We start from the raw sequence: 12,041 nt of genomic DNA on the forward strand, positions 1-12,041 counted from the left end.
TATCAATGAAATCATCTGGAAGGTTTGACAACTGCTTGACATTTCTTGTTTGTTTACATTTATGGTTTAAATGTTTTTCATGTTCAAGTTGCAATGTTTGTATTGATGATAGAAATAATTTTTTTTTAGAAATATGGAAAAGGTAAATTACTTTGTCATGAGTTTATATATTCTATATCGTTTCCTGACATAAAACGTCCAATTGCGAATTCCACTGGAGTTTGTTCTCATTTAAAATCTATTATAGCTCCTGTTTCGTTTGGAGCAACCCCATGGAACTGGTGATATATATGTAGCATGGCAAAAAGGATCTGGAAATTATATGGCCACTACTGGCATGGATTATATGGTGAACCTATTCGATCGTTATGGCCAAATAAAAGATAGAATTCGTTTACCGGGGTAGGTATCCCTCCTGAGAAAAAACACCTTATTGAATTTGGAACGATCTGGTTTTAGATTATGTTCCGGCTTCGAATGGGACACTGACGGAGACTTGCTTGCCATAATTTCACAAACCCCTCAAGTTATAATATGGGATTCTAATACCCATAAGAAACTGACCATAGATGTAGGATTTAAAGATACTTTAACATGTTTACTTTGGGCAAAAAATATACCAATTTTAGCTATAGGTACAGCTAAAGGAAATGTTTCTATTTATGATCATAACTCATCGAAGTACGTATAATTTGTCATTTAAGAGCAAATTCATAAGATTGAATTTTTTTAGACGAATTCCTGTTATTGGAAAACATACAAAAAAAATAACTTGTGGGGCATGGAACAGTGAAAATTTGTTAGCTCTTGGATCGGAAGATAAAACCATATCCATCAGTAATATAGAAGGAGATACATTGAGAGTAATTTCTTTAAGAGCTGAACCGTCTACTGTACAATTTTCTGAAATGAAAGTTGATGACAGAACTGCAACAGGTGAAAACACAGTAAGTTAAAATATTTTGATTTAAATTAATCAGTGATTAATGCAATATTTTCAGGTGAGCATTCTTGTTGGAAGAAAAACACTCTATCTCTTCAATCTTCTGGATCCGGAAAATCCGATAGAATTGGCATTTCAACAACACTACGGCAATATTATTGCGTATCAATGGTACGGGGATGGTTACATCCTCATTGGATTCAGTGCAGGTTATTTCATTTCCATTTCAACACACATAAAAGAAGTCGGACAAGAATTATTTCAGATCAAAAATCATAAGAATGCCTTGACCGATATAGCTGTATGTGAGGCAGTTGGTAAAGCTGCATCTTGTGGCGATAACTGGTAAGTTTCCATTTCCATCTCAAAGTTTTTAATCCGAATTGTATCACTGATTGCAGTGTGAAAATCCATGATTTAACAAACCTCCATGAAACTTCGAGTGTGTTGAATCTGACTCAAGAGTCGGGTTTAGAAAGAATTTCCTGGAGTAAAGACGGCCAATTGTTAGCGGTGTGCACAAAAGCAGGCTCTCTCAATGTGTATGTTTCACACATGCGATTATTGACATCAGTGTGCATACCAAGGATAGCGATATTGTCAAGTTTGACAGAAGTTAGCCTCTACAATTATGATCCCACCAAGGTAATTGTCAAAATTAAGTAGAGGGAGAGTATCATGTGGTTCTATCTCAAAATGAACCATTGTCACATCCAAACCTTTTAGTATTAAACCAGTTTTTAATATTCATGTATTGCACCGAAAATTAAATGTCAAAAATGTGTCCTGTCAATGTCATCTGTCAAAATGAACATATAATTATTACATATTATGATATCTATTTCCATTAAGTGCTGGTAAAGGATCAGGAGATGGTTTTTTATCCAAAATCTGTTTTTGCCACTGATGTTCTCCCCCATTTAGTATATCATGACAATTCTGTTGTTGTTTTTCTGAAATATTATTCAAGGTTAAGCTTATACCTATACCTATCACATTGGACATAGAACCTAGCTTTATAGGGGTGGGGACATACCACTTGGCAGTCGGAATGAACAACCGAATATGGTTTTATGATTTAACGAAACCCCAACCTGGAATTGAGGACGCCCCAATGTTGTTGAAGGATAGACAATATCTGGGGGGCGTTACTGCAGTAAAAATGAATTCTGAGTATGCAGCTGTGTTTTACGAAGGAAAAATACAGTTACACCTGGTGAGAGTTTGTTAATATGAAAGAAAAAATTTTTTTGGTAAACAACACGCAGTTTGTTGAAATGTTATAATTTTCAAGATCGAACAACCAGATTCAAGCCAAGAGGAGAAAGAATCGATAATATTCCCTGATAATTCAGAGGAAAACATAACCTGTTTTTCCATAACTACAGATTTCTTGGTTTATGGTACAGATTCCGGAGATATTGCATATTTTTGCCTGGAAGAATGGAGTCACTCGCATCAGTATAAACATTCCGTTAGTCTTACCGATATATTTTTAGATATATCTGGGACAAGAGCTCTGGTTTTAGACGTTAAATCGCAGGGTTATCTCTATAACGCAGTGAGTATTGAAACGTAAAGTTTTTATTCATAAAAACATGTTAAAAGCACGTTTTCACATTTAAGGTATTCAATAAAGTTATACCTATACCTGATTTACCGAGTAAAATAAGTGGAGTTACTTGGGACAGCAATTTACCAGATAGGGATGTATTTATTGTTTTCAATGAAAGTGATATCCTCACATATATTTATGTGAAGAATTCTATATATGGTAAGTTTGAGTTGTGTTCGTTAAGGCTTTACTTACAAAATATCAGCTCTGATCTAACACTATATTCATTTATTGTTTTTAACCTAAATTTTTAGATGCTTCGGTGAAAAAGGTAGGTCAAACACCGCTACTAAGTAAGCAGATACCATTGTTGATGACGTCAGGAGAGGTGATTGCAGCTACAGCTGGAGGTCAGTTGACCCAGTTGCAACTCACTACCCACGACAACGGAAACATAGATAAGAATCCGAAAGCTTTGGAAATACGTTTACAGAAACAACTGGAGCTGAATAGGTAATAATAACTCATAACTTGATCTCTTTTATTAAGATTATGAAATTTCAGGTTTGACGAAGCTTTTAGCACCTGCGAGCTGATCAAATCTAAGGAATCGTGGAAGAGACTGGGTGAAGAATGTTTGAAACATCTAGAGATAGAGTTAGGTGCGTTTATTAATTTATAATTGCCAGTAGTTCGATAACATTTGAATTTCCCTGATACTTACCTTACAAAACGGGTCATGTGACAAACCATCGGTGGCTGAGTCCAAATATTTGTCGGAAATTCTTTTTTCCGTTGTGGACTTAGAAAGAAAGCCAAATAATTGAACTTTCGATCGGTAGGGGAATTACATCACTAGCGTCACTTCTCGATGTAATAAATACGTGAAATGGCCTAAAATCGGAAAGTGGAATTTTCGCCGGTTTTTACTTTTAGCATATGTCGCAAGTCGACGAATTTGTTTGCCGACTAAAGTTTTACTATGAAAGGAATTATTCCAAAAAAAAATTGAAAATTATTGGCAATATTCGAAATTTCATAAGTCAACGGAACAGAAGAAACCATAGAATCTATGGGAATCGGCTAACTTCACGATATGCGCCGATGACAACGGATCATAATTTTGAAACGACGTGAAGATAGCTCCAGAACGACAACAGACATGAGCGTAACATTCGAAGGGGCGTTCACGATTGCAAATGACCAGTGATGTGCTGTTTTCGCATCTTTCAAGTTTTTTTTCCGAGTTCAACAGATTTTGTCGCATTTTCGAGGGAACGAAACAAATAATGCTCGATAGATGTTTCTACGGGAATATTTTGAAGGGGATTTTTGTTTTGCTTCTCCAATTCGATAAATTGCATTCGCCGAAAAATGGATCAACCGAACAGGTTTATCGACCATTAAAAAAATATCTACTGAAATATTTGGATGAGCTTAATAGCCTGACATGACGCTGTTTGCAGCTATAAGAGTTTACAAAAAGTTGGAGGACGTATCGATGGTACGATCCTTGAGAAGCCTTTCCGAAACTGAGGAAATCAAACTCCTGTGTGGCTTTGTTTCACTTCTACTTGGCGAATTCGATAGAGCCCAGTCTTGGTTTTTGAGCTCGTCTAATCCGCATGCGGCCCTCGAAATGAGAAGGGACCTTTTGCAATGGGAACAGGCGTTAGATTTGGCCAAGAAAATGGCACCCGAACAAATCGCACTAATCTCCAGGGAGTACGCTCAACAGTTGGAATTCATGTAAGTCACGACCTAAAATATGTAGAAACATTTCTTCAGCTACATTTTCCAGAGGAAATTATTCCGAAGCTCTCATTCATTTTGAGAAAGCCCTTCAAGAAAATTTGAGCGAGGAGCATACCTATCTCTGCAAGGCAGGCATAGCGCGTTGTTCTTTACACTGTAACAACTTGAGGCACGGTCTGAGTATAGCCATCGAGCTGGATGTGAAAACCTTGCAGAAAGAATGCGCTGAAATAATGGACAAGAAAAAGCAGTTGTCTGAGGCAGCCCTACTTTATGAGAAATGCGATAATTACGATAAGGCTGCTACCAACTACATAAAATTAAAAAACTGGACCAAAGTAGGGGAATTACTACCAAAAGTCAGCTCCGGAAAGATACATCTAGAATATGCAAAGGCTAAGGAGAAAGAAGGACATTACGAGGAGGCTGTTAAGGCTTACCACAGCGCTAAAGATATAGACTCCGTGATTAGGTTGAAATTGGAACATTTGAACAGTCCGGAAGATGCTGTTGAATTAGTGCAAGAAACAAAGAGCGTAGAAGGTGCGAAGCTTGTGGCTAGGTGAGAGGGATAAAGTGAAAATTTAAAATTCAAACTTTTACAATATAATTTTCAGATTCTTTCAGAGGCTCAACGATTACAATTCGGCAATTAAATTCTTGGTTATTTCGAAATGTAACGACGAAGCTTTCGATCTAGCCAGGAAACACGGTAAAATGGAATTGTACGGGGAAATATTGTTGAATACATTCTCACCCGACGAGTTGAAGCCTCAGGATTTCGCCAGTATCGCTTTGTATTTTGAGAATGAAAAGAATCTTTTACTTTCTGGTACTTATTGGTATCATGCAAAGGAATACAATAAGGTGAATATTTGGTGGTTTCCTAGATTTCTTCTGATGAGAAAAACAAATTTTTTCCTAGAATTTTGTGTCAAAAATACCAAGCATTTTTTTCAGGCTCTCAAACTTCTCCTCGACGCAGCAAAATCTAACTCTAAAGAAAACGCAGCTATCAGCACCGCCATAGATGTTGTTGCAACATCTAAAAACGACCAGTTATGCAACACACTAATTGATTACCTATTGGGCGAAACAGACGGTTTACCTAAGGACCCGAAGTACCTATTCAGACTATACATGGCTAAAAAACAATACAAGGAAGCCGCCAAATCCGCTATTATCATAGCGAACGAAGAGCAAATAAATGGAAACTACCGAAATGCCCATGACGTTCTATTCGGAATGTGTCAAGAATTGAAGAACAACAATATAAGGATACCTCAAGATATGTTCTTCAACCTACTCCTGTTGCATAGTTACATATTGGTGAGGTTACATGTGAAAAGGGGCGACCACCTTAAGGGCGCCAGAATGTTGATAAGGGTAGCAAACCACATATCCAAATTTCCATCTCGTGAGTAAAATTAATAGAAGAACTTCAGTAAATGGACAGAAATCGATTTTGTTCGCTATTTTTTTTTCTACATACAGTTTTTCATAAGAAATCTCAACCCCCCGACAAGCTCGTAGTTCGGGAGATAATAATTTTTGAAAATTGAATTTTCCCCATGTATTTTGACAACTGCATTGGATTATTTTTTAGGTTAAAGTAGCCAGAACCATAGAATAAAAGATAATTCTGTGGTTTTGACCTGCATAACCTAGGAAAATTATCGCAGATTTCAAATCCTGAGAAAATTCAATTTTCCAAAATAAATATTGCATAAACTATCGAGTTCGTTGAAGTTTAGACTGGCGCCAATCGATTTCTCATGAAAAACTGTTTTGTCCCTTTCTCTTTCCAAGAAATTGCAACTAATCATTCCTCTTTACCCAGATATTGTCCCTATTTTGACTTCGACTGTAATAGAATGCCACAGGGCAGGTTTGAGGCATGCAGCTTTCAAATACGCCACAATGCTGATGAATCCGGAATACCGGAAAAGTATAGATGCTAAGTATGCGAAAAAAATTGAGGGTGTTGTCAGAAAACCGCCTAAAAATGGAAAGAATGGGGAGCCTCTAGGCGATCCCTTGGAAGCTCTGACACCCTGTCCATATTGTGATAACATGTTACCTGAAACCGACATATTTTGTAGTAGCTGTAAACTGAATATACCCTTCTGCATTGTGACAGTGAGTCGAATAGTTTTTATAATCATTTGAGGTGATTTTGTGAACTGTTCTGTTTTTTCAGGGTCGTCATATTGTTAAGAACGATCTGAGTGCTTGTCCTGAGTGTGATTTTCCAGCAATAAGGGTGGAATTTCTAGAGTGAGTTGTAATTTGGTGTGGATTATATGAATTCTCAACCTTTTAATTTCAGCATTCTTGACAAAGAAGACAGTACTTGTCCTATGTGTTCTGGAAAAGTAGATCCTAAGAAAATAGTGAAAATTGAGGATCCTCGTTCATACCTGAACCTTGAATAAAACTGATCTCTTTTTAATATTACTCTTAATTTTTTAGGCAAATAATTCCGTCCATATTTTGTGATAGAGCAACACATTTTTGCAATGTTTGTGAGTAATAAATTTAACTTATTGTTCTATATTTATTTGTTATAAATAAAAAGTGCAATGAATATAGTGGTTTTATTCATATTGTCTACCAAATGCTACTTTGATAATGAGGATTCCTGTGAAATTATGTATTATATACTTTTCTATGATAGATGATTTTACTTCCTTGTAGAAGAAATGTAGAGAGCAGATAAAATCAAGATCTACCTTTTGATATTTTATTATCAGACATTCCTATACATTCAACACTCAGCTCCTAAAGAGGAAAACATTGCAGCAATATAAGTAAAATTTATTGCATTCCGCAAAACTTATAGAACATCATGATAAATATTTCCTAGCAAGTAATGAAATTCATATAAAATTTTTATCACAATGAGTTGGTAGGGCCACTCTTCAGTACATTATCCAATCTTTTAAGGTTGATAAGATTATTCATCATTGAATGAAACTTTCTAATCGTTCTTCAGGATGAAAGGTACTGTAAAACGGAAATTAGTAAAATTAAAGGAGAATGAAACGATGTTTTACCTATCCTGATAGCAGCTATCATTATTCCAAATATGAGGAAACTACCAAGAACAGCATCACGGCTTCGCTTTTTATCCTCTTCAACATCCCTGGGCCCGAAATTTCCATCAATTCGTCTCATGTTCGAATAAATGTTGCAGCTCGATTAGAAAATATTACATGCAGATCATAGAGAAAGGGAAAGAGGAGAGTAGTCAATTCAGTGTTATTCATGGGCGACACGTTTTGTGGCGCCCCCCTTGGCTACTGGAGAAACTAATCGGAAAAAATTTGCGCGGGAAATTCAAATAACGGCCTCGTTTTTGAAATAATATTTACCAAGTTCGAAAAATACACTCCGTCGCCTCTCTCTACTCCTATTGTTCTTTTTATCGAGTTTAGTGGGAAAGATTCCATTAAAAGAACGATAGGAGTAGAGAGAGTCGATGGAGTGTATTTTTCGAACTTGGTAATTATAGATTTTTAGACGAATCATGAAATAGTATAATAAAATAGAAAATCAACTGAAATAAATATATATTCATGAAAATATTAGAAAATTACATTTGTATAGAAAGAATATACAGAAAATTAACCGAAATGAATATATAATAGAAATATTTGACAATAACAACTATAATTACAATATTGTACAGGATACATTATATAAAGGAACTGATCTTGTAAAGGGTTGAATGGATAAATAATATGGGCCAAACTAAACACAAAAACTGAACTTTGATATACATGAATAACTGAATTTGATGGATTCAGGCTTTATTTCTATGTGGTCATATCATATTGTATATTATCGTAATACTTTTTTACAATTATTAGAGAAATACATACCATACTCCAATTAATCATGAACAACCGAGTCCACATGTTCTTCAAATGTAAACCAGAAAAATGTTACATGCGACTTTAAAAATAATTTCAACTTAGGGGTTATCGATGCAATATGTCCAAATGGCGGTACAATATGCCATTCTCATCATTTTCATAACTCTTGTTAGATTTAGAAATGGTCAAATATCAAATTATTGCAGTTTTATATGATGTAATAATAACAGTTCGAAAAGCAGCCAACATATTTCCCGGAGGATCCCCTAGATTGAGACTTCTAGTTCTCAAAAACTTGAATTCCTGGTCCCTACAACTTTTGTGTGGCATTTATCGTTTAAAGCCATCCAGACTTGAAAGCCATTTGAGTCTTTCTTGTTTCTTCTGGGCATGGGATCTGAAAAAATATTCTATATTTTGGTATCCAAAAAATGAATAACATTTCGCAATTTTGTAAAATCAAGCAATACATAATTTTAATTGATTATAGAAATAGAAATATATACAAAAACTCACCATGTGTTCAAAAGCAAACAATTTCTTTTTCGGGGAATAAACAAAAATCTCGAAATACTCTAACTTTTTGCATTAAACAAAACAAACTCAGACGGAATGACGGGAATCAGCTGACTTGAGTTCTGTCATAGATTACAGATTTCTTTCATCCACATCCACTAGTTCTTGAACTGGCCACCAAACACTAGCGCCATTTCCGACGGGATTCCAAAAATTCTTAACCTAATTCTAAAAACGTGTCCCCCGTGTTGCCTATCTATTCGGCAGTCTCTCTTTTCTCTTGTCTCTGATGCAGATCAATTGTTGAGGTTAACTTCTGCGGTGAACGCGAAGTCAATGAACCAATCATAGAAGCAAAAAAAATTTTCAATTATTTTTCATTTCGAAAAGTCAATATAGAAATAATAATTTTTTCAGAACTCTACATCAATGTGGAATAGAAAATTAGAAAAGTAGTAATCAGAAAAATTCAATCATTTGATTGCTGAATTTTACTAAGAATTTTCGCTTGAAACAATACTCAAATACTTCAAAGATCATAGATAAGTTGAATTTATTAATCCATTAATGCGCCAATTACTTGGCGCACTACGTTTTACCACCTCTGTATACGTTTTGCGATTGGTTATCCGGTACTTTACTGAGCATTCTTTTGCGTGTGTGTTTCTTGCTGTCAAAACGTACCTCAAAATGGCTGAAAATGCTTCCGAGTCGGGAAATATTCTCACGAGTATTTTATCAGAAATAATTGAAAGTCCTTTGAACATAGCATTAGTTTGTTTGATAGCGTTCTTAATCTACAAAATAGTTAAAAGTCGTACACATGTGCCTTCTGCCTCAACACCTGAACCAACATTACCGAAACTCAAGAAGAGGGATTTCACAGTTCAAGAATTAAGTAAATACGATGGTACACAAGAAGACGGAAGGGTTCTGATTGCAGTTAATGGAAATGTATATGATGTTACTAAGGGAAAAAGATTTTATGGTCCAGGTGAATTGAAGTGAATTTGTTGATGTCATTTTTTTTTCAAAATATGATCCAATAGGTGGCCCGTATGCCGCATTCGGAGGAAAAGATGCATCTAGGGGTCTTGCTACATTTTCAGTTTCAGTTAAAACCGAGGAATATGATGATTTGAGTGATCTCAATTCAATGGAAATGGAATCTGTCAGGGAATGGGAAGAACAGTTCAAAGGTAATAAGTTGTTGATTATATGCTGATTTATTTACGTTAGTTAATTCAAATCAACCTTCATGAAGCTTTAATTTTTATTTGTGCTAGCTCCATTTGGACTTTATTTATTCTAATGTATACCTAGGGATATCATTGGAATGTTATTGCGGAGTTTTTCGATTTTTATTTGTTGGTTGGAAAATTTGAGATTATTAGATTAGGTACTTAATCTTTTGAATACCATTATCAAAAAAACCATATATATCTATAAAGGGGGTTGGAAAATTTCATTCACTTCAGGAAGGAAGATTCAAATACAGGAAAATATGCACCTGTTCTGATAAAACTATCTATGTAACATAAACATAATATCGATAGTGTCGCAAAGCAATTATTTTGATAAATGTTATCAGATAAATTTCAGGTCAATCAAACAAATGTTTGACATTTATTTATTCAGACAGTCTAATTTTTAAGTAAGCACTATTTTTGCATTGACCAAAACTTTTCCATTTTTAGAACTCGTTTCGATGTTATCTGTATTACCTGAACAAGGATATGACATATATTTGAAAATACACTCAAATTACTACACACTTTATGTATAATTAAATTGCAATTAAGCTGAGAGACAAGGTTAATATGAACTTTGGACCTTCATATTTTGAGCAATGTGTTCATTAAGAATTCCCACAAACCAAATTAATGAATTGAAATTATTAGGGATTTGTACTCATTTCATTTTATATGCTCAAATTGTCGAGGTCTTGTTGTATGAATTTAAAATAATAATTGTAGTATCAGTGATAAGAAATTGAATTGTATAAGTTATCAAGTTTCATAATAATAATTATCACATCACATGATTTGCATGTGATGCCTGATCAGATAAGATGGTATTAATTTGAAAATAATTGCCATTTCACTGACATATAGAGTGTCCCAGATTTCACTGAATGTTTTTATTAATTCTGTTTTATGGGAAATTGCAATGTGCTTCTTTTAATATGTGAAGTTTTAAGAAACCCTAAGAAGGCTTTTCATTTATGCTTTTCAGAGCATGTAGAATGGAAATAAAAAAAAATTCTTGTGTATGTCTAATCTATAATTCAACAGAATTTCAGCCCCTTTTCAAAATTTTTTAGGTGATTTTAAGAGTGCTTCTGCCGCTTGTAAATCCCCTGGGTAGATCAACTTTTAATCTATTATAAATTGTGCACTTGAGTCTTTTTAAGAATAATTTGCTACTTATGTATTTTTCTGTAGTAATTTTTTGTTGAGCATTATGAGACCTATCTTAATCTGAGATTTTTCTTATCCAGACAAATATGAACTTGTTGGAAAACTTTTGAGACCCGGTGAAGAGCCCACAAACTATTCAGATGAAGAAGATGAATCGTCAGCTGGAACTGCTGCCAGTGGGGCAGGAGACAGACCAAAGGAGGACTGATAAGGTGAAGAAAAATGAAGAAGGGAGGAGAAAGGCTGAAGTAGGGGTCACGTTTTTTCATTACAAAACTTAATTTCCATTTGCAGTTAATCTCTACTTTTTAGAATTGATAAATATGAATATATATTTTTATGTATATGTGAGCTTTTATTAAATTATATAATTTGTTTCTTCTATATGAATTTCGATCACCTCGATTCATTCAGTAAACTTGTTTAAATTCATCGAGTTTTATTCGAATTTTTGTGTTGTTGCAAGTATAATTTTTGATACTCCATAATGTTTACATATAGATCCATTAAAGGGAATTTTGACTTCAACGATGGGCTGTGTTTTTCTCAATAAAACTATTGGAAAAGTAAATTTGTCATTATTCTATAATGTTGGAGGCTAGGTGTATTAAATTTAGAATACACTGATGGAATCTTCATATATCTACATTCTTATTTAGAGACCCTTTTTCTTATATTTTTTCTGGCTCCTAAATGCTATCACGAATAAATCAAGTTATAAATTCTATATCTGGGCTGGGGATCTCTTTATAGATTCCTTGGAAAATGAAATCACTTACCTTTCAGATTTTGCAGGTGAAAATAGTAAAGAATCAGAGTTTTGGGACGAAGAGGAATAGATCATAGTCAAATGACTTCAAATTAACTAGTTTTTTGCTCAAATGAAAAACCTATAATGGAAAGGATCTAAAGTGAAAATGTGTTGTGGAAAGTATTCAAAATTTGTATTGTATGGAATTCTATGTATCTCATAC

General features: G+C 34.4%; 2 protein-coding genes and 2 long non-coding RNA genes across 4 annotated transcripts; 2 read left to right on the forward strand and 2 right to left on the reverse strand.

Moving 5' to 3' along the window:
• Window positions 1-3: 3 nt before the first annotated feature.
• LOC123310212 (WD repeat-containing protein 19) lies at window positions 4-6,837 on the forward strand. The gene is made up of 18 exons (XM_044893654.1): window positions 4-142; window positions 248-402; window positions 460-681; window positions 734-947; window positions 1,002-1,288; window positions 1,345-1,588; window positions 1,914-2,159; window positions 2,238-2,504; window positions 2,570-2,717; window positions 2,813-3,011; window positions 3,063-3,160; window positions 3,965-4,247; window positions 4,300-4,815; window positions 4,871-5,120; window positions 5,214-5,670; window positions 6,094-6,392; window positions 6,454-6,530; window positions 6,583-6,837. Exons 1-18 carry the CDS (start codon window positions 134-136, stop codon window positions 6,686-6,688), a joined length of 4,077 nt encoding a protein of 1,358 aa, XP_044749589.1. The 5' UTR covers window positions 4-133; the 3' UTR covers window positions 6,689-6,837.
• Window positions 6,838-6,982: 145 nt separating this feature from the next.
• Window positions 6,983-7,472, reverse strand: LOC123309806. Its single transcript, XR_006537291.1, has 2 exons — window positions 7,310-7,472; window positions 6,983-7,259 (listed from the first exon to the last, which is right to left on the reverse strand). It is a non-coding gene; the product is annotated as an uncharacterized LOC123309806 (long non-coding RNA).
• Window positions 7,473-7,808: 336 nt separating this feature from the next.
• Window positions 7,809-8,931, reverse strand: LOC123309807. Its single transcript, XR_006537292.1, has 2 exons — window positions 8,648-8,931; window positions 7,809-8,528 (listed from the first exon to the last, which is right to left on the reverse strand). It is a non-coding gene; the product is annotated as an uncharacterized LOC123309807 (long non-coding RNA).
• Window positions 8,932-9,272: 341 nt separating this feature from the next.
• LOC123309805 (membrane-associated progesterone receptor component 1) lies at window positions 9,273-11,449 on the forward strand. Its single transcript, XM_044893077.1, has 3 exons — window positions 9,273-9,641; window positions 9,697-9,846; window positions 11,148-11,449. Exons 1-3 carry the CDS (start codon window positions 9,338-9,340, stop codon window positions 11,273-11,275), a joined length of 582 nt encoding a protein of 193 aa, XP_044749012.1. The 5' UTR covers window positions 9,273-9,337; the 3' UTR covers window positions 11,276-11,449.
• Window positions 11,450-12,041: the final 592 nt, after the last annotated feature.

This window comes from Coccinella septempunctata, chromosome 3, assembly GCF_907165205.1.
Source record: "Coccinella septempunctata chromosome 3, icCocSept1.1, whole genome shotgun sequence".
Lineage (NCBI taxonomy): Eukaryota > Metazoa > Arthropoda > Insecta > Coleoptera > Coccinellidae > Coccinella > Coccinella septempunctata.